Source organism: Carex rostrata, chromosome 24 (genome assembly GCF_964058835.1).
Source record: "Carex rostrata chromosome 24, lpCarRost1.2, whole genome shotgun sequence".
NCBI lineage: Eukaryota > Viridiplantae > Streptophyta > Magnoliopsida > Poales > Cyperaceae > Carex > Carex rostrata.
Window position 1 is genome coordinate 7,118,429 of NC_135941.1, and position 21,925 is coordinate 7,140,353.

The 21,925-nt window shown below is 35.1% G+C and overlaps 2 protein-coding genes across 4 annotated transcripts; one reads left to right on the forward strand and one right to left on the reverse strand.

Annotated features, from left to right (window-relative positions):
• Positions 1-798: 798 nt before the first annotated feature.
• On the reverse strand, positions 799-3,104 carry LOC144575373 (2Fe-2S ferredoxin-like superfamily protein). 2 transcript variants are annotated; one of them, XM_078325480.1, is made up of 2 exons: positions 2,625-3,104; positions 799-1,089 (listed from the first exon to the last, which is right to left on the reverse strand). In XM_078325480.1, the coding sequence occupies exons 1-2, from the start codon at positions 2,957-2,959 to the stop codon at positions 954-956; spliced, it is 471 nt and encodes a 156-aa protein (XP_078181606.1). In that variant the 5' UTR covers positions 2,960-3,104; the 3' UTR covers positions 799-953. The 2 variants fall into 2 exon arrangements, with proteins under 2 accessions (XP_078181606.1, XP_078181607.1); XM_078325481.1 differs by having other exon boundaries at positions 799-1,106; positions 2,625-3,089.
• Positions 3,105-11,345: 8,241 nt separating this feature from the next.
• LOC144575427 (DNA glycosylase/AP lyase ROS1-like) lies at positions 11,346-21,256 on the forward strand. Of its 2 annotated transcripts, none has more exons than XM_078325569.1 (21): positions 11,346-11,605; positions 12,086-12,186; positions 12,282-12,381; positions 12,482-13,972; positions 14,431-14,521; positions 14,800-14,879; positions 15,298-15,674; positions 16,603-16,682; positions 16,945-17,029; positions 17,193-17,284; positions 17,382-17,450; positions 17,723-17,759; positions 18,211-18,293; positions 18,602-19,042; positions 19,200-19,236; positions 19,354-19,417; positions 19,641-19,753; positions 19,874-19,939; positions 20,565-20,679; positions 20,763-20,801; positions 21,014-21,256. In XM_078325569.1, the coding sequence occupies exons 2-21, from the start codon at positions 12,121-12,123 to the stop codon at positions 21,121-21,123; spliced, it is 3,636 nt and encodes a 1,211-aa protein (XP_078181695.1). In that variant the 5' UTR covers positions 11,346-11,605; positions 12,086-12,120; the 3' UTR covers positions 21,124-21,256. The 2 variants fall into 2 exon arrangements, with proteins under 2 accessions (XP_078181695.1, XP_078181696.1); XM_078325570.1 differs by having other exon boundaries at positions 11,454-11,605; positions 12,089-12,186.
• Positions 21,257-21,925: the final 669 nt, after the last annotated feature.

Genomic DNA, 21,925 nt, shown 5'->3' on the forward strand with positions numbered 1-21,925 from the left:
CGAGATGAAAAGTTGGTAAACAACAATATTTTGTATCGGCATGTATTTATGGTTTAGGGTGGCAATGCTTTTCATCGCTAGCATTTTGTTACCAACTACGCAATTTTTAATGCATATGCAGAAATTTGAGAGTCCGTGTCCCCTCCGGTACCTGAGGTGTAATTAATAAAAATGGATGGTCTAGATTAATTCCATCCAGACCAAACTCAAATCGATAGCTGTTGAGGTTGTAGGGAGTCTGATTTGAGATTCGTATCAAGTGAAATGAACGGTCCGGATTCGCGGCTTGCACCTCAGGTACCTGGGGGGATACGGATTCAAAATTTGATGCATTAGAAAAAAGGAATGCGAACTTTATAAGAATCAAGTAGACATATTAAAAATTTAAATCTTATATAAATTTTTTAAGCATGAATCTTATATAAATTTGCGTTTATAAAGAATTGACATTTGTATGTAAAGATTTGAACGTGGTTAATATCTGCTAAGTATGAATTTTATATAACTTCGTCTTATCAAGGTGAACTTTAAATAAACTTAAAACTTATTGAGAGTTTGCTACTGTATTGATCACATATCGTGTGCATCTATTATAAAACATATCTATCAAATCCCTTTTAAAAAAACAAAAATTAAGCTTCCAGAGTCCCAACGCAGAATTTTAAGCAGGATGATATGAACACAAAACACTGAAATCACTTATACATGAATAAGCAAGTCCCCGAGTTAAAATTTAGCTTTCGGAGATGCTAACCCTTAAGAAAAAGCAAGTGCTTCATAAGTCCCTACGAAACAAGATGACAAAACAAACATCAATATATTAAAAGAAAACCGATTACCAACCGGCAGAATCTTGCCTAAATAATAGTTCAAAGGTTTATTATTATAGTTTCTCATGAAATGACAGACAGAATTGCAGAACGAGCACAGGTAAAAAGTGGGGCGAAAACGAATTATGGTATGTCCCAAGGCTTTTCCTCAGGGATGGCAACCACCATGTTCTGATGCTCATGTGCTAGAATAACCTGGCACCCCAGTCGAGCGTGCTTGTTCAACACCCGATTGCGAGACGCACGCGTCAGCACGTACCTGTTTACATGTCACAACTGTCGCTCAAAGCAGAGTTAATATTAAAGTAGGAATCTGCCTACTATCCCATCAGTGACATTTCAGCCTACGTGTCACTGGCCTCCATAACCTATCAAATAGGTTAAAACCAATCTAATTCACGAGTGATGCATTTGCATGCAAAATTTATAAATTTTCGATGGCATTTAGTATCAAGTCAATTGGTCAAAAAATGATGAAAAATGAATGCATTAAAATTAACTTAAAAACATTCTTTTTTTTATCACTTGACTTCATACTAAATTAATTCGAAAATTTGTAAATTTCGCATATAAACGCATCACTTGTGAAGTAGATTGGATTGAATGGTTCAGATTCGTCGTTTGAAGCCTATTTGATAGGTTTTGGAGCCGGTGGCACTTAGGCTGCAATGCCACCAATGGCATAGTAACCGGACTCTTAAAATAGTGCTCATTTTGCATGTGCACCAGACTGTTTTACAATTTTAATTCTACCATATGTACAATGTGGTATCTCATATGAATGAGAAACAACATTGCAACTGATACATCTATCAAAACACCAGATAATCACAACTCAGAATTAAAGGAAAGGAATAGTACAGATAACAGTGAACATCCCACATGTTTTGCAAGTGACAGAGACCATAGTCCCAATTCAAGTCAATTGTGATTTTAACCCAAACAGACAAGCCCAGGGCCTTGGTAAATTGCTTAAAACGGAATTACTAGAAGGTGAAATGATTAAATGCAAAAGTAATCAACCCCTAACTCATGCTAACTAACTACAACTCTGATACTAAGTACAAAGGTGACAAACCACACCAAATAAAACATCGGCTGGAATTATAACTCATCAAAGCAAAGGAGTAAGATGAAAAAAAAAAATGATCTAAACGGTGAACTGTTATGCAAAACCCAAGAATTGGTATTACAGAGATAAAATAAAGAAATAGAGAAAGATGAGGAGAAGAATAATTTGCTAAGTTTTGTAAACATTTAGTTAACTTGTGCCAAGATGTATCCCATTGGTAATAGGATTCAATGTCAGCAGCAGTACGTAGTTATAAAACCAAACCATCTAGAATCAAAGGTTTTTGAAATTGAGCTTAGTTAAGCAAAATACATAAAAAGGCATGTAGTTCCAAATTGAATCTTTCTTCATTTTGAATTTATTTTTAACTTTTGAAGTACAGGATAAATTGACATGAACAACATAAAGGGTTATCTAAAAGCTATAGCTTCTTCCATGTCAGGCATCAGCACCAGAATAGAAGACCAAATGGACCAGGCAACCCGCTAGAAAATCAATAACAAAGATTGGAACATATTGGACTTGATTTGGTATTAAGCTTAAGAGCGATACAGTACAGTATGGTAAAGCATCCAGTGGTACAGCCCTGAACCTAACAGCTTAAAAAGGTAACATGGTTTTCCAAAGAAACAGACCTCAACATTTTGATTTCCACTTGTAAGTTGTAACCACCTAAGAGTCTAGGAGCTTCTTCAATTACTTATATTATGAATCAACAATACCTCTCTTCATAGCTGGGTTCAGGCATCTTCTCAAGCCACTCCTGAGCAATGTGCACCTCGCACTCAGCCGAGCAGGCCTCGATCTCCTCCAAGCGGTGTGAGGCAGGGTCGATCAGACCAGCGTTTGCCAGAGCTCGGAGCAGTGTCTGACCAGTTAGCCCCACCACCTCGTGCTTGTTCCCGTCAAAGTCGATGGCGAAGAGGCGCACGATCCGATCGGAGACTTTGGCGGAGTGCGACGTGGCAGCGGAGACGGAGGAGGTGGGTCTAAAGAGCTGGTGCTTGGATAGGAGCGAGATAGGGGCGCCGATCCGCCGCAGAGAGGCCAGTGCCATGGCTAAGGGTTTGATCGTAGGTTTCAATGGAGAATTCGGATCGGTGCCGGTGGAGAGAGAGAATGTTAAGGTGTGGGGGAAGAGGTAATGCTGTGTGACGAGTAAAGATTTTAACAGAATAGTTTTGGCTTCGCGTAGCGCACGAATCATATGCAGCTCTGTTTTGACTCTATATTCGTTGTACTGCATGAAGCCAAAACTGCTATGTTAAATCTTTACCCCAGGGCTCTTGAGAATATTGGGCTTTGGTGGAAACCAGGCTTTGCTTAGACTTTGTGGGCTTTATTCTCTTCGGCTGCTTGCTAAAAAAAGAAAATTTATTCGTTTATTTTCTTAGCTTTTCTGAAAGCTGATCTGACAAACTAGCAGAATTTGTCGGATAATCAATTCAAGTTCCAACAAAAGTTTTTATGCTCGAGCCAGTTAACTTTCATGCAACAACTGACTATAAATGCCTAAGGGCTTCGTCTCAAAAAAAAAAAAAAAAAAAAAAAACTGACTATAAAACCAAAAACTAGGCACAGTATTGTTGTACACTTTGCAATCCCACAAAATATGAATATTGGTATTTCTAGCAACATAGCTCTATTTAGATAGGCACAACATGAAATTAAGGCTGTGCTTTAGAGAAAGGTAGAAATTCCTTCATTAAAAGAAAGAAACAGGAACAAAGGAGAATAGAAGAGGAATGCCGACTGTCCATACCGTTCACCCACTCCAAGTGAACAAATTCGGAGAGGGAAAGGTGCTACTGTAGCGAGAGTAACGCGCTATACAAACTTTTCAAATTTGTACCCGATTAGCCAGGGGAACCGCATGCTGCCTCCTTCCTTTCTCTTCCTTCTCGTTCCTCTCCGCGTGGATTTTGTGGAGCACAGCCTAAGGGAAAGAAAAGGGAAGGGAGGGAAGTGTGAGCATGACTGCACTTGACCGATGTTGATTACTTGCTTCAAAATCAAATTTTTTAAAGGAACACGAAAGTTAGTAGACACGGACGGAGGCAGTAACAAGGTATATTGACCTTCATTTTTTTTTTAATTTTTTGTAATTATATATAATTCTCTATATATAGTTTAGAATAAAATGTCATAAATACTGTAAAATTGATCTCATTCGCAAACAAAATTTTATATAATTGATTTTTATTTACGTTTAATTTTCATAATTTAAAGATCGAACTCCGTTTGGCAGTAGAGATAAGTTGCATGTATAAAAAAGTTCACCTTAATTTATTTGAAATATCTTCCGCATCTCTCATTCCTTTCGTTTCTGTTCCTTTTCGTTTTGCTACTGGTTGTGAAGCACAGTCTTAAAAAAAACATTAATGCGTATAGATTTTTACAGGTACAAGAAACCATTGGAATCTCACTATTCTAGGGCTCCATGGATAGTGGGTTTTGCATAGGAGTGTCACGGGGTACGATACGGTAATGGCAGAAACATTTTTATACACATATCTATTAAAAATTGACCTTACTCATATCTTACATTTATCTATTAAGAATTGATTTTATTCGATTCTATCATTATCTGTTAAAATTAGTTAATAACGAAACGGTAACGGATAAATAACGAATAATATTAATATAATACTTTATTTTTTTTTATAGTTTTTTCTCTTAATTTTATGTTCGTTATAATTCCAAAAATTGTGATTCATGTGCAGTTAGATTGACTCAGTAGGTCTAGGTAGGTAACACTGGGGATATTTGGATCAGTAGTGATAAGTAAAATTGTTGTGGTTTGTAAAAACTTGTTGCTTTTTTTGAAAAAAAAAGATACTAGTGGCTTGCTACTTATTCAAGGAGAGCAGCCAGTAGTGTGGGAAAAATGGCACGGTGGAGCCGGCTCCGTCACAGAACGGCATGGTTACGATACGGAACGGTACGTACGGCGCATTTTACTATTCCGTGCCGTGACCACCCCTTCATGGCGTCATGTAATCACACAAGTCACGTGTAATTAGGACCATTAGGTCTTAATCAAATGGTGAATCTTGAAGAAACTAACTTAAATTATGAAAAAATAGTTAAATGTAAGAAACGTAATCAGTTACGTTTGGACACGGCACGTGAATAATCATGCCACGGCGTGACTCGCATGCCGTGACCATCCCTTGATATTTTGGTCACTGTACGGCACAGGTCACTGTTCACTTGATCACAGCACTGCATGACATGAGACCAAAGTTACGGTGTATTAGTCACGGCACGGCACGACACGACACGTTTTTTCCACTCTAGCAACCAGCAATTGTTATATCTATCAGAGAGCAATTGTTTGAGGTTAATTGTTTCAAAATTGCTTATGTACTAAAAGGTACATATGCTTGTACAATACAATTTTATTTAAGGTCAACAAGGTTGCAACAATGACGAAGGAGGACATTTTTATCTTCAATTTGGTTCAACGTGGACACAACGATAAAAAAGAAATGTATTGAATATAATATTTATATATCTATATATAATTTTATTGAGTAGAATTAGGATGTTTTTGAGTTCACCGAGTCTTTTTGTGAACTCAACTTTAAAATCTATCAGAATGGTTTTAAATAACGAATCCAAATCATTAAAACTCATCTATCTTATAAGTGATGCATCTACATGCAAAAATTTTAAACTTTGAAATTAATTTAACATAAAGTTAAGCGGTAAAAAAATGTTCAAAAAGTAAATACATTAAAATTAATTTATAAATCTCCTAATTTTGACCGCTTGATTTTATACTTAATTAATTTGAAAGTTATTTTTTTTTTTTGCATATAGATGCATTACTTGTAAGGTAGATGAGTTTTAACAGTTCAAATTCGTCATTTGAAGTCATTCTGATAAGTTTTAGAGTCAAGTTCACAAAGATGCTTGATAAACCTAGGAACACCCTAGTTCTACTCAATTTTATTTTATATAATTACTCATTACCCAATGAGTACGAAATAACTTTTACCTATACTCATACCCATTTAGCTAATGAAAAAAAAAATGTACCTCTATCCATATCCAAAAAGCTAACGAAAACAATTCTTTATCCATATCCATCTTATCGAATACGATACGAATAGATCATAAACAATTAAAATACTATCGACACCCCTAATTTTGCATCCTCTCGGTCATTATATACATGTTCTGCATTATGAACATATCATATCATATTTATAAAAGATAATGATAATTACTTTACATTAATTTTATCAGTCAACAAGTGATTCGAATGTCAACAACCTAAATTAAATGGCTCTTGATGCTCATCGAATGATACTCAGATTGCATGATATTAATTTGTATGACTCGTAAACTTATCAATTGAGTATACTAACAATTTATTTATCTTAGAGCATCTATATCTCTTAAACTATTAGACTATTAGAGTTTTTAATTTGATGTGGCAGTTTCTTATCCAATTTCAGAGATGTTAAAGAGTTTCATATTTATAAATTATACAGTAAAGTTTCTTATTAAGAAACTGTTTATAAACTCCATGCTGCCCAAATGATTGGCACAAATTGTTTCTTCTTTTTAATTTAGAGTAAAGATGTTGTCCCCTATCTGTCCCCCTAACAACCTTCATTTTTTGTTCCCTCACGTGGTCAAAACTCACCCTCTTCAATCTTCTCTTAAAAAGAAAAAAAAAAATTCAACACAACTCAAAACTCACCATGTTCTTCTCCTCTACTGCTCGCCACCATCTACCCACGTCGACAGTTGTGATGGCGGTCGAGATCCGGCGAGGCGAGCGTGGGGCACCATCGAGATCCGGCGAGGAGAGCGTGGTGCACCGTCGAGATCTGGCGAGGAGAGCGTGGTGCACCGTCGAGATCCGGCGAGGAGAGCATGGTGCACCGTCAAGATTCGACGGGGAGAGCGAGGTGCACCATTGGAGGGGGTCCATGCTAGCCCAGCGAAGGTTGTCACAGTGCAACATATGAATACTCCATTAGTTAGATATGAATACTTCAGTTGTTAGATATGCATACTTCATGTTACATATGAATACTTCTTGGAAGAGGTGAGATGAGAGAGATGAATCTGACTTTGAATTTTGAATTGTATAAATTATTTCTAACATGTATGAATACTTCGTAATCGTCAGTATGAATAATTCTTTAGTTAGATATGAATACTTCATTGTTTTAGATATGCATACTAGTATGTTGAGAATATTTCTTGGTCCCAATCTGGGCAGGTGTGAATATTATTAGTGTCAGATGTGAATATTGTTAGTGTCATGTGTGAATACTTTATTAGTTAGATATGAGTAGTTATATATATGAATATTTCATTTGTTAGATATTGAGTACTTCATTAGTTAGATATGAATACTTCATTTGTTAGATATGCATACTTCATGTTAGATATGAATACTTCTTGGAAGAGGTGGGTGAGAGAGATAAATTTGACAATGAATTTTGAATTGTATAAATTATTTCAAACATGTATGAATACTTCGTAATCGTCAGTATGAATACTTCTTGGAAGAGGTGGGGTGAGAGAGATGAATCTGACTTTGAATTTTGAATTGTATAAATTATTTCAAACATATATGAATACTTCGTAATCATTGGTATGAATACTTCATTTGTTTAGATATGAATGCTTCTTTATTTAGATATGAATAATATATAGATTCGCTGTAGTGGTGTCCAATCTTGGCAAATGTCGCTTTCAGACGATTGCGGTCCCCAATCCAGGCTGTCACAAGACGTCAGCGGTCCCCCTGGTCGTTACTAGTCCCCTCCAGCTTGTGTTTACATATGACGAATGGTTCTGATAATAAGTATGAATACTATAAATTCGTAGGTATGAATACTATACGTTTTGACTATTAATAAAATAGCATTAATCTTGCTCTTTGGTGGTAGTTAGCACGTTTTAACTATTTTTTTGTCTTTTAGTGCGGGGGATAGATAGGGGACTGAAGTAGGGGGACTGTTAGTCGATCCCTTTAATTTATTACTGACGTGGCTTAATAGAAACTCTAAAATTAATTTTAGAGACGTAAGAGTTAGAAACTTTAAAGACTTTAGTTTCTTAAAAGTAGTTAACAGTTATTTAGAAACTCAGTTGAGTTTTAGGAATGTATAGATGCTCTTACTTTTTAAAAAGAAGAATTCTTTGAACTCTGACATTCATTTCATTGCCTTAAAAAGAAAAATAGAGAAAGATGCTTGCTAAAACGAGAAGAACCGAAAGCTCAATAAACACTCAAATAATGCTAAGTCATAATGCATAAGAGACGGATCTGAATAATAATGTGAAAGAAATAGAGAAAACTTTCCATTAAATTAGTACTTGCTAGCTTGAAGATGAAAAATGACTAAACTAAAGAAAACTAACCGATGAAAAATTCTCATTTTTGTTTAGTACCTAAAAATACAGGTGAATTGATCATCTAAGTATAACTTCAAACATAATGTATTTAAATTTAGACTGAGACTGTGGTACTTTGCAATGTGCACATAGATTCGTGCTATGGTCATTTTTAAAGTTAAAATAGTCAACCTGAATCATCCAACATGATCTTCGTATGAAATATTTGGAGATCAAATTTTATATTTTTAGATACTTTTACTTTAAGATAGGTAGAAAATTATTACTTTTGAATGATCAATAATCATTAGATCAGGTGGTTTCTACCTGTAAGTTATTATATATTTTTAAACATGATGACCATCTCTCAGACTCAATCTCCAGTCAAATCCCCCTCCCAACTAGCGAGTTTTGATCACGACTACCTTCTAGTTAGAGGGTTGCTAATGCATTTACAACTGACTCTTGTTGGCACATGCAAGTCTTTAAACCTACACGTGTAAGTTCTTATACTAAATATACAAAGTCCTAGTAAATACTGGACATATAAACTCTTTATGAAGATTTGACAACTGACACTAGTTGTGCTTTAATTTTGAATTGGAATATTCCATAAATACTATGTATCAAAAGTAGTGTAAAATATTCAAGATTTTGAAATTTTATTAATAACAACAAAACTTTATACTTCACATATCAAGTCTTTAAAAAATTCAAATTGCAATCTTTATACATATCATATCAAGTTTTTAAACCTATAAAGGCTTTATAACGTTTCTCTATTTAGGATAATACCATAAAATATATATTTTATGGTATTATCCTATGAACGCAGGGGCGGATTCAGGATTTTGATCAGATATAGGCACAAAATATTGACAGGAGTATAATTTTTGTTTCTCCTGACGAATCGGAGGAGAGCAGTGGAAGGGATCTAAAAATGTCACAACACTATATGGTTCCGTCAAGGCACGTGTGTCGGTTACGTGCTGTGATCATCTTTCAAAAATTTGGCACGACAAGGTATGCCATACAAAAGATTTGGTCACAGCACGACATATGGTCACGTGTAATTATGATCGTTAGATCTTTATCAAATGGTGAATCTTAAATAAACTAACCTAAATTAAAATAAAAAAAAACATAATTAAATGTAACAAATGTGATTTGTCACGTTTGGACACGTCACGTGTGGTCACAACATGATTAACGTATTGTGACCATTCGCGGTGCCATGACCATCATTCCAATTTTGATCACGACATGACATGTGATTCAAGTTATGGCGTGACTAGTCATGGCATGATACATATTTATATCTTTAGTAGCGTACCTCTTTTTTCTGGGACATTTGGATGAAACAAGGAATAGATCAATATAATAGAGCTAACTCAAGATTAAGAATAGTAGCTAATTCAACATTTTGTTGGGTTAGTAAAATAGTGAGAAAATCCACAAAAGACAAATAAAGAATAACCCATATTTGCTAATCCAAACACACCCAAACAAAAATAGTAGCTCATAATAGTGCTAACCAGGATTAGTAACTATTCTTCTTCCATCCAAACACACCCCTAACAAATCAATGATTTAAGTGGAGTAGCGAACTGGACTAAGTTTTTTTTTCTTTTTTTTTTACGCGATTCAGTCCGAATTAACTTTATTTCCACACAATTTTCTTCTAATAGATCGTAAATTAAATCCGGAGATAGACATTATATTAATTTAGAGATAGACATAAGTTTAAAATACCATTGAATCTAAAAAAAAAAAACAGTTGTATGATCCTGATTATTCTTGGATCCGCCACTGTATATACATACTGCAAAGTACGGTAACCTCAGTCTTAAATTTAAATTTGAAAATTCACAATAAATAATTTTTTCCGTCAGCTCTTCGTTACGCGCGCAGAGCAGCTAACGGGCGTTCACAGAATGACCCACGCAGAAGATGAATTACCGAAATTTCTAAGTATTCTCCTCTGCGGTCAAAGTTACCTCACAATAGGACAAGGGGAAGATGTTCCCAAGATTTTGATTGGACTAGGTGTACCAAAATTTATCATATTGGTTTGGATAAGTTCTTTTTAGTTAACAAAATCAAGCAAATAAAATTTATTAGCTTAGTGTGTATTTGTAAAAGAAAATAATATCCTCACAAAATAAAAGTAAGTACTGTTAATTACTTAAAGCATTAGCTCGTCAAAGAAATATTATTCCAGTAAGTAGTTTAAAGAAATAATATCTCATCTCAAAAGTGTAGCTAATATTTTAATAATGATTTTTTTTAATAAATAATGAACATATCAATCTCTTGTAAAACAATATTTTCTTAAACATGCTTTGTCAATTCTTCTCTCTAATTAGAACCAAGGCATGTCTTATGGAGTCACAATTTTATAAAAAGAAAAGAAAATGATTTTCAACAAGATTATAAAATTTATATTGTTTTTATTATCCTATAATTATAGATTTTATATTCAAAAGATTGAAGAGAACATAAAAATGCCATCATTTAAAATTTGACTTTTTCTTTTTGAATAGGACAAGAATAAAATATTTTCAAAAAATAGAAGGAATATATACTAATAGTATTCTTTTAGTAGCACGCTTTGATATTAGTATTTTGTTCCATTCTCATTCAATTAATTTTAAATTGTGAAAAATGCACCATAATAATGATGAGTTAGTTTTACAAAAAAAAGAAAAAAAAAAGACTTAATTTGGTGGATGAAAAAAAAGAAATAATACCTCTTTTTTTGGATTTGACGAAAATAAAATCAACTAAGATAAAAATACAAGTCTATATTAATCTAATCCGAGAGATAATGCGCTTATTATCTCTAATTTCAGAATTCCAATTACGAAAGAAAATCGGACCACGACGGGTTACACTTACACCTAGAGCAGCCAATAAAGATTCCTTTAACTCAATCAGTAAACCCTGAGGCGCGAAGGTAACCGACCTCGGCGTCCTCTCTCTCCCTCTGGGTTACCGAGAAAAAACGCCTGATCTTGGTGCATAAGTTGAATAAAAAAGGGAAACATATAAAAAGTTAGAAATTATAGGTGGGACCTGGAGATCAGTGTGTGTAAAGGACTTTTTTGGAAACACTCGGAGAGTAGGAAAGATAATCTACAGTGCATGGTCCTACCTGTCATCACTGAATCGTGCCAGTTGTTTGTGGGGACCCCTGGTCAATAAAATTGAAGGCTTAAACCCTATTAACTCATTTCCATTAACCTTTCCTCCATCCTCTCTCTCTCTCTCTGGTTCCTCTCGCCTCGGACAAGTTCTTGGATAAACTCCGGCGCTTGAGCGGTTAGAGGTTGTCAAGGTGCGTGTGTGCGTGCGTGCGTGCGTGAGTCGTTGGGTAATTATGCAATTGAGAGCGAGAGTTAGCGGTTTATGATATTTTCGTTCTTTAGTTTGGTTAAAGAGAGATGGATTTTACAATCTACGACTAGATTGATATCCTCTTTTTTGTTATATTATTTATTTTGCAATGGAGTATGATTGGCCGTAGGATTTAATGTGTCCTGGTCTAGTAATTGTTGATTTATTTGTTTGTATATTTCTTTTATACATTGGGGAAATCAAGTAGTACAATGCACTCTCAATTCTGAAGGACAGTTCTATAAATAGAACTTCTCCTATTTATGTCTGATAGAAGTTGTGATATACTTGTGTTTTTACTTTTAGTTTGCCTATATTTTTCCATATTTTGATAGTCGTTCCTATATAAAGCATCTGGCTAATTTATTCTCTTAGGTCATTAATTTTTTTTCTTCTCACCATTGAACTCCCAATTTTTCAGCAGCTCCTTTTAATTTTCACATAATATATACAAGGATGGAGATAACTAGTAGAGGAAACAGCCTGAAGCAGCAACTGGCTGGGGCTCTTGCTTTTACCGAGGTAGTAATTACACAGTACTCACCTTTTAGAATTTGCTCATTAAAAAGTAACCCTTATTTTCAAACCAATTGCTGAAAGAGTTCTCCTATAATCAGGTTCCTCTACCTGAGATAAAGAAGAGAGATTTCATTTCCAGCCATGACTCTGGCCAGAGTTTGAATTTAGCAGAGGATTTGTTGTCTGGGGCCTCGTTCAGTGAGTTTTTTCACCTGTGCCTAGGTACCATTAGATAGCCCTACTTGGTTTTAGCTGAAAAGTTTTAATTTGGCTCCCTTTTTCTTTTTCTGTCTGGCAGGAATCCCTTCACGTCCTCGATCAAAACCATCATCAAATCCCGGGAGAAGAATTAACAGAGATCTGATTCCACCGATTACACCAAGTAAAAACGAAAGCCAAGTTAACATAGATCAGATTCCACCCATTACACCTTGTAAAAACGAAGGCCAAGTTGAAAATTCCGAAAATAACGATCAAGAGACCAACTCAGCTCAGAAAAAACAAAAGAGAAAGAAATACAAACCAAAGGTTGTAGATGATGGGGCAAGCGGTAAAAAAACAACAAAATCAAAACCAGGAAATTCACAATCCCTCACTCCAGACTTTAAACACACAAATGCTAAAACTCCAACAACTCTTGACCCGAAACATCAGGGCCCAAGGGACCCAATTACACCTGAGCAGAAACTGACAAATCATGAGGCCCAATATGACACGAAGCCCGTAACCCCCGAAGCCCCAGTTTCATGTGAACCTAAATTGACAAATCAAGAGGCCTCGGTTGCATGTGAATTGGAGCCCGAGAGTAGAAGGTTTCCCAATGGAGATGACTCAAAGCCTGAAAAGTTAGAAGGCCCAGATACACCTGACCCCAAATCAGGCCTAAAACCCTTAAATTCACCTGGATTGACACCATCATTTGTGAGTAAAAAAAGACGTCCTCCTTTTAATAAGGAGAAGAGCACCACTGCTGCAGAGCAAATATTAGAGAAATCTGTGAGAAGGCAACTGCACTTTGGCATTGAGGATAACACAGAGCTAGTCAGTTCTGAAGATATCATCACTGGTACAAATCCAAACCTGAACAAATCTAGCAATTCTGATGATGCCATTGAGCAACTAAAACCACTACAAGAGGGATTAAACTCTGATCCAGAGGCTGAGAACGAACCAGTCATTCAAGAAGAGAACACCGCCGTGACAACTCCAAGCCCAGAGAATTCTATTGGCATTACTAGTTTGGATTGCCATAATGTGGTCAAACCAGTACCATTAGTAGCAGATGGGTTGAACTTCAATCTAGGGGATAAGACTGAAGCAGTTATGCATGGAGAGATGCATGCTGGTATGGATTCAAGGCTAAATCAAGGTGAGACAGGAAAAGTCAATGACATGCTGGAGGAAATTGACCGGGCAGGTTTGAAGGATTACTTAATCCATCTAACAACAAAGCGTCTCAGAGGTAGAGGTGTTAAACGGGGAAGGGCAAAACAGTCACCCAAATTAAATTTCAATGACATGCTGGAGGAAATTGTGTTGAAAATGACACAAATGAAGTTGTATGAGAATGCTATTATACCTTATCAGGAAAAGAGGGACAAGTATAGAGGAATAGTAGCACTAGATGAAGATTCTTTGATTGAGTGGAATCGTTTGATGGGTGAAGATAATGGTGACTCCAACTCAGCTCCAGGGCTAAATCCAGAAAGAGAAGAGAAATGGAGGACGGAAAGGGATAATTTTAGAAATATGGCGGAATGGTTCATTGCCAAAATGAAGCTCATTCAAGGTTCTTTTTTCTATTTAGAACCAATTGTTTTCTTTCTGTGCACATGATGAGTCAATACTGAAAGGCCAGGTTCATTTTTTTTTTCCATTGCTTTTCATTGTTATTGCCTTTACTAGTTCAGTCTTTTTGTGTACAGCATAGTATCCTTCAGCTTTGGATGAAAATAACAATACTGTTTCGGTATCTTTTTTTGGGAGTTGAACTATTGAAAATAAGGCAACTCATTAGGGATAAATGACCAAATAGCCCCTGAAGAATTCATATTTACCGTATCTTTTTTTTTTTTTTTTTTCTGAAAAAAAGGCTTTTGGTGCCCATATATTAATCTAGTAAGCAGTAAATGTAGGTCCTGTGTGCTGAAAGATATTAGTGCCACTTGAACTTTTAATTTTGGCCCTATCTCAGTTTTTCATATATCAACCCTGCATAAGAATTTACAGTCAGTGCTTGTGTTACAGGGAATAGATGCTTTTCGGAGTGGAAAGGATCGGTGGTGGACTCTGTTGTTGGAGCCTTTCTTACTCAAAATGTTAGCGATCAACTTTCAAGGTAAAATTATAACTATTTTTAACTATATGTAGTGCACCGAGCTCATGTGGTATCAACTTTGTCATAGATATTAATAGCTTTTATTATGGATTCTCATCCTAGAATAGATGTCATTTCTTTCCTACAAACCCAATTAAATGCCAAATATATGCATGGAAATGAGGTTGAAATATACTTATACCCAGTTATGAGCTCGGGCACCACTTGGTCAATGTTTTTGCCTTTTATGTTAACTAATGGAGTTTAGCAAATTGTTCATTGTTTATTTTGATTTAAAGCTCTGCCTTCATTTCACTATGTGCGCGCTTTCCTCGACAGAAAGATGGGGATGTAACTTGGCCAGACAAGAAGTTTTCAGGTAAGTTGGATTACATGAATAGTGAACTATTAAATTACCACGAATTCCATAGGAGGTATCAACTACCAGGTTAGGTCCACTAGTGCTTAGTACTAAGATGCATCAGATCAGAACCATTGAGGTTCAAACTAGATTCCAATTTTAATCATTTTAGTACAGATAATGACTTTCATTTTTTTTTTCGGTATGTTTGATTTTCATTATCATTACCACAGTCATTGTCACTGTTATTAATTCATTATCATTATCATTATCATCATTGTCATTATAATTATGATTTTTTTGTTTTTTTTAATTATGATTTTTTCTTAGTGGGAAGGTAAGTATTTGGTATATTGTACTCTTAAGTGAGATGGTAATTGTACTGTTTTGCTTAGTATTTGTTTCATTATTTCATCTCTCAACTTGGACTGCGCAGATTTTGAGGGGACAAAATCGCATCTAATTGACGAGCCAACCTCTGTTGCTGATATTACTGATATCCACATCAAGGGTACACCCCAAAAGGCACCAAAAGGTAAAACACCTCAAGAATTTACAAAAGAAGGAAGTGGATCCCTCAAAGTGAAGAAAGCTAATGTACCAAAGAAGAAGGGTCATAAGGTTGGGCAAGAGGACATTGACTGGGATGCCATCAGAAAAAAGTTATCTTGCCATGGGCATACAAAAGAAGGGAGGAGTGTGAAAGTAGAGCATTCAGCTGATTGGGATGCTGTCAGACATTCTGACAAAAGCGAGATTGCCAAGGCCATCCATGGTCGTGGCCAGGATAATGTTTTGGCAGAACGAATTCAGGTATATTGAGATTTTTTTTTGGATCCCACCTTCGCATTTTTATTTTCCTTCAATTGAATTTATGAGTTATTCTTTGGTTGGGTGTAATTTGTTTGCATGATAGGAACAAATTCTTTATTTGGGAATTCTTCGGCAATCACAAATATCTGGGATTTGGTAAAAGTTTATAAATTTTTTTTTTTTACAAAAATTGTAGTTATGCAGTTGTCCTAGCAATGCTCGACGGTAACACATGTGAGAATCACATTATTACCATTTGATCTTATTAAGAGAATTTTTTTTCAGCATAAGAAAGATGACAAAAGCAATAGTTTTATGAATATAACCAACTGAAAAGACTAGGATTATGAAAGCCTTAGCACGTGACTTGTACAAACATCCCAATGGAAAAGTAGGGAGATGGCCTTTTTGAATTTCAATTGCCGCTTTCAGCCATTTCTCATAACCATGTTTATATTTTCCTGTGAAATAAACATTGAATGTTGTGTTTTTGGACGAAAATCTTTGATTATATTGTTAATAAATCAAATGATGCTGAAATGGATGATTTATTTTCCGAGTTTGAAAAGGAGTAGATACTCGAAAACTGAACGAAATGTGAGTTTTTGCTGAACCTTGTTACTATGGAAAACTTTGTGTACCGTTAAGGGATATTATTATGCAAAACAATTATATGCTCTGGGGTTTTGAAAAATCTAAGGTTTATGTTCTCCAATCTGAGGTATCTGGTTTAGGCAATTTTAAGGTTACAACTTTTGGGGGGTTCAGAATTTTTCTCTAGAAAAAAGCCTAGGAATTGTGACTGCCTGCATTAATTTATGGTGTTTCAAGTACATGCACTGGTACATCCTACTTTGTACTGTACAGTTCAATGTATAAATGTTGGCATCTACTTTATTTTTTTAGCATATCTTCTCTGTTTTCTTAGGATTTTCTGAATCGGGTAGTGAAAGACCATGGCAGCATGGATCTTGAGTGGTTGAGAGAAATTCCCGGGGACCAAGCCAAGTAAGTCCATCTATTTCTTTATTTTTTTCTATGTCAAGATTTTTTATTGCACATACTATTTCTGTTAGTAAATTCCCAAAACAGCCATTTCATCCAATGTTAAAATCAAGTATTTCACAGACTATTATAGTTTCAGTGTTTTGTTAGTACCTCATTTAATTTGAATTCAAAAATGGAACCTGCCTAAGGTCATAGAAGAAGTAATTGTTTGTACGGCTTGGTACATACATTTAATGTTGGCAATTGATTTATGAATTGCTAGGGAATATTTACTGAGCATATATGGATTGGGTTTGAAGAGCGTGGAGTGCATACGTCTTCTGGCTCTTCATCAAGTGGCTTTCCCGGTTAGTTCAAGACAATAATATAAGTTATTCCACCCTTTCCTTTGGTTCTTCTTGGTACTTTGGGTTAATTGGGCTTTTGACTTAAATGGAAAAGATGGATATCACTTCAATTGTTATGTATTTTGAATTGAACCTGAATATTCCTGTTCTCTGATTCCACTAGGTTGATACAAATGTTGGTCGAATATGCGTGAGACTTGGGTGGGTCCCGCTCCAACCTCTCCCTGAGTCGGTGCAGATACATCTTCTTGAAATGTAAGAGCCTTTTTCAATAGAATGTACCTGAAATAAAGCTCTGTACAAATTGGTTACCAACAATATAATTTAAATGTTTCTCATTTTGCATGCGAAGGTATCCTGTAATGGATTCAATTCAGAAGTATCTGTGGCCTCGGCTGTGCAAGCTAGACCAAGAAACACTGTAAGTTTTTTTCCCAAGTCAAATTTGTGGAATAATTTCCTGTTTATATCCCTTTTAATCGCGCAAATTTTCATTTAACTTTTCCTCCCCTTCCCCTTCCTATTAAAGAAAATTTCTTACACTAAATTTGTACAAAAGAGCTTGATTGGGGAATGCCTATGAGACTATGATTGAGGGGGATAACTTCTATGCTTTTGGGTGTTTCAATGTATGGTCGTGCAATGGTATTGTTGAACTTTATTGATGTTTTCTCTAACAAACAATATTTGCAGGTATGAGCTTCACTATCAAATGATAACTTTTGGCAAGGTAAAACTGATATCTTTAGTTATAAGTAGCAGATAGTTCTCAGTTTCTTGTTAATGTATATATTATAATTTTTCTTCAGTGCAACACATTCTAATAGAAAAAAATAATATTAGAATTGGTTTCAGCCATTCCATTAACCAAGGGCACTGAGAAGTTAATTTATTCAGTTTTGGTTTTTTATGTAACAAGTCTAATAGATTGGATTGTGAGAATTGATAGCTGAGGATATGTGTGAGGTCCAAGGGTGCCAGCTTATATTCTCTCAGTTGATTCTGTGGATTTAATTTCAAACATTTATCTTGTAGATATTTTCCCTACAAAATGAGCTTAATACCCCAACAGTAAACTTACTAATTAAATTAACCATCCGATAAAACCAATATGCAGACATTAGCACAACTCTTCTGTTTTGAGAAAGTCATAAAGTAACATGTGGACTTTCATAATGTAGGTCTTTTGTACTAAAAGCAAGCCGAACTGCAATGCATGCCCATTGAGGAGTGATTGTAAGCACTTTGCAAGTGCTTTTGCTAGGTATTTTACTACTATTTTGTTATATTGGATTGTTTTGTTGCATGTGTGATTGCATAACAAATGAACTACATGCATATAGGTGCTTAATTATCAATATATCCTTCAAAGTCTATAATTGGTTGAATAGCACTGATCTTACCTGTGCAAAAGCCTCAAAAGATGATCAATGAAAATAATATTTGAGAATCCAACAACTATGTTGTATAGTCCGAGAAGCTAGTGTGGCAGACAGCAATCCATCTCTAGAACCATCTAAATCTATTCTCGTGTCTAACTATTTAAGTTGCTTTGTTTAATATTTAATTTAGTGCTAGGCTGATGTTGCCTGGGCCTCAAGAACAGCAAGGAAACAAGGTAGTAATTTGGAACAGCTCCCCAGCTGCCTTTGAAAATGCAAGGAACTCATTTCCCAACCCCACCGATGTACCGACAGCTCAGTTTGCGGCCTTGCCCCGCAGTTCAAATTCCGAGCCTATAATTGAAGAGCCAATGACTCCAGAAGAAGAGCAGAGAGTAGATGAAATACCTGATATAGAAGATCTCTGTTTTGATGACCCTGACGAGATCCCGACAATAAATTTAAACATGGAGAGTTTCGTCAGGAACATTGAAGAGCTTGTCAGGGAAAATGATTCAGAGCTCCAGATTGAAGATATCTCCAAGGCGTTGGTTCTATTGCCTCCTATTGCAGCCTCAATTCCACTACCACAGCTGAAGCACTCACGCCACCTTCGCACTGTGCATGAGGCGTATGTTATTAATCTATGTCATTTAAAACTACTATTTGTTGGCTTTTTGTTTCATTTAAATATTGTAAATAGTTGTTTCTTTTAATGTTTGATGGTGTTTGCTATTTATTTTTTAAAATTGTAAATTGGGGCCTTGCTAATTGTGTCTCTTCTGTAGTTATGAGCTCCCAGATGGACATCCTATTTTAAGCTGGGTGAGCATCTTATTCTTTTTCAGACCAACCTTCTTTATCCCTGTTAAGTTTGCTAGAAAGTATTATCACGGTTTATTTGGTTTATATGTTCACTTTTTAATTATCGTGAACTCATAGTTGGAGTTTGAAGAAAGAGATCCAGATGATCCATCTCCGTACCTCTTGATACTATATTCACCAGGTGTGCACCTCAACTATCTTAATCTCAATGGATACCTTCAGATGCAGTTGTAGTGGATTTTACTGGAACTTCACTGAGAATTTTGGATAGTTACCATATAAAATCTAAATCAACCATAAACAAGCAGCAGAAAATAAAAAAGAGTGTACATGATTTATTGTGAGCTGAGATTGTTTGGTATCCTCTATAATTAGTGGTGCTTTATGTGTGTAAAATATTGCAGAAAAAGAAGTTGTGGATTTCAAGCCTTGTCGTTGTAACTCATGCAAAGAGGCGAAAAGTTGCAATTTCCTTTCAGAGGAGGAGGAAACTAGTTATGTCAAGTGCTCATTAATGGTACTGTTGATTTTTCTTTTACAGAAATGCCTATTTTCTTCAAGCTTTTTTTCTTTCAAAGAGTTAAGGCAAAAATTAGTATGTGAATATACTAAATACTGTTTCTTCTTGCATAAGTAGATACCATGCCGAACTGCAATGAGGGGAAGCTTTCCACTGAATGGCACATATTTTCAAGTCAATGAGGTACATTTACATTGACTCTTGCATTAAGTTCTACGTAGAAAGGATATACTCTGGATGTACTTGATTAGGGTCTGTTGTAATTTCTTTCAATGCATTGCTCTTTTACATTATATGCCAAGAAATTGCTTTATCGGGTGGCAGCTGTAATCCTTTTACCCTGGAAAGCCAATGGAAATTGAATTTTCAACATATGATAGTATAAAATGAGAAGAAAACAAACCCTTGGTCCATGAATCAAATGCCAAAATAGGGAATACTGCTTACTGATGCACTACCAAATCATGATACTGCAATAAATTCATGAATTTCATTAGCATTACATGAGGTTACACCATGTTTGTTTAATTTAGTACACATATCCTAAATATTACAATATTATTTGGGCAGTCATCTTGGCCTTTTTTATGTCGTGAATTCATTTAATTGATTTCATAAATTATGGAAGAACTTTGAGCTTACTCTTCTCCATTTTATCAAATAATGACAATGATTATGATGATGACTTCCATAATATACTCTGTGTAATTGAGAGTTTTTGTGATTTGTGACCTACAAGATAAGCTGTTACTTTTTAACCTTGAATGATGAATGGTGATTTAGTGATTCTAGTGCACATAACATGCAGGTCTTTGCTGATCATTGCACAACTCGAAACCCGGTAATGGTTCCTAGAGAAGAGATTTGGAGGTTGAGAAGGCGTCCTATTTATTTTGGTAGCACAGTATCATCTATCCTGAAAGGTAAATTTTGTTCTCGTACGTTACCTTACTCAATAGGGCCGTAATAAATTCACTTGTACTGATATCACAGATTCCATTTGCAGGTTTACCAACAGATGAAATACAGTATTGCTTCTGGAGAGGTACAAGTATAAAACATGCATTTCTCCTTTTTTTTAAATATATAGAATGAAACACTTAGAACTTCACAATTGACAGGTTCTCATTGTGCCCATTTTTTTACTGGCACCAGTGATTGGTTCTGTTGGTGCCCATTTTATATTTTTACCTACTGGGTTTTATTAGGTAAACTTAATGTCAATGGCCTTTAACTAATTGGTTAAATTGCATGCAGGATTTGTTTGTGTGAGGGAGTTCGACCGAGTGACCAGATACCCGAAACCTTTGAGTTCATGGCTTCACATTGCACCATCCATGAAAAAGAAAATTGAGTCGACACAATGATACAACATGTTTAATGCACAGTGGGGCGCATCTCTTTTATTTGTAAATTATTTATGATTTTTTTTTCTTTCATTCTTGCATCGTCTTATCATGATTTTATATCTTTCATGGCCTCATGTACGGTTCTGTATAATACACGAGTATGTTAATTTTCTTTTACTTTGTCCTTGTTTTCTGTTCAATTTAACATGATATTGACCTTAAATTCGAGTCAGTTTTTTGAGAGGGCTTTGTGCTACAAGAGTTGGGTAGAGAGGGAAGTACCTGGCAGACTGTGACGTAACGTGACAAACACGTTGTGATTTGGTCACGTGACGTGATTAACTTTTTTTTTTCATGTGATGTGATGTGATCAAAATGGTGGCTGACGGTTATGTCACGTGAATAGTTACGTTAAACTTTTTTAATATTTTAATTTAAATTGTTGAAAATTCATAAGAAATAAAAATATAAAAAAAAAATATATATTGCATTTTATTTAAAAAACACGTGAATAGTTACGTCAAACTTTTTTAATATTTTAATTTAAATTGTTGAAAATTCATAAGAAATAAAAAAATATAAAAAAAATATATATTGCATTTTATTTAAAAAAAAGACAGTTGGATATCTGATATTACTTTAAAAATTCAAAGTACAAATATTAATTAGACTAAATTAGAGAAAATAAAAAACAATTCTTCTTAAGTATATCACTGAAATTATACTAAAAAGGAAACATGGATATTCTATGCATACTAAAAAGTTAAATATTATATGTTTTATATTGTGATGTGACGTGATGTAATCACGTGACATCAAA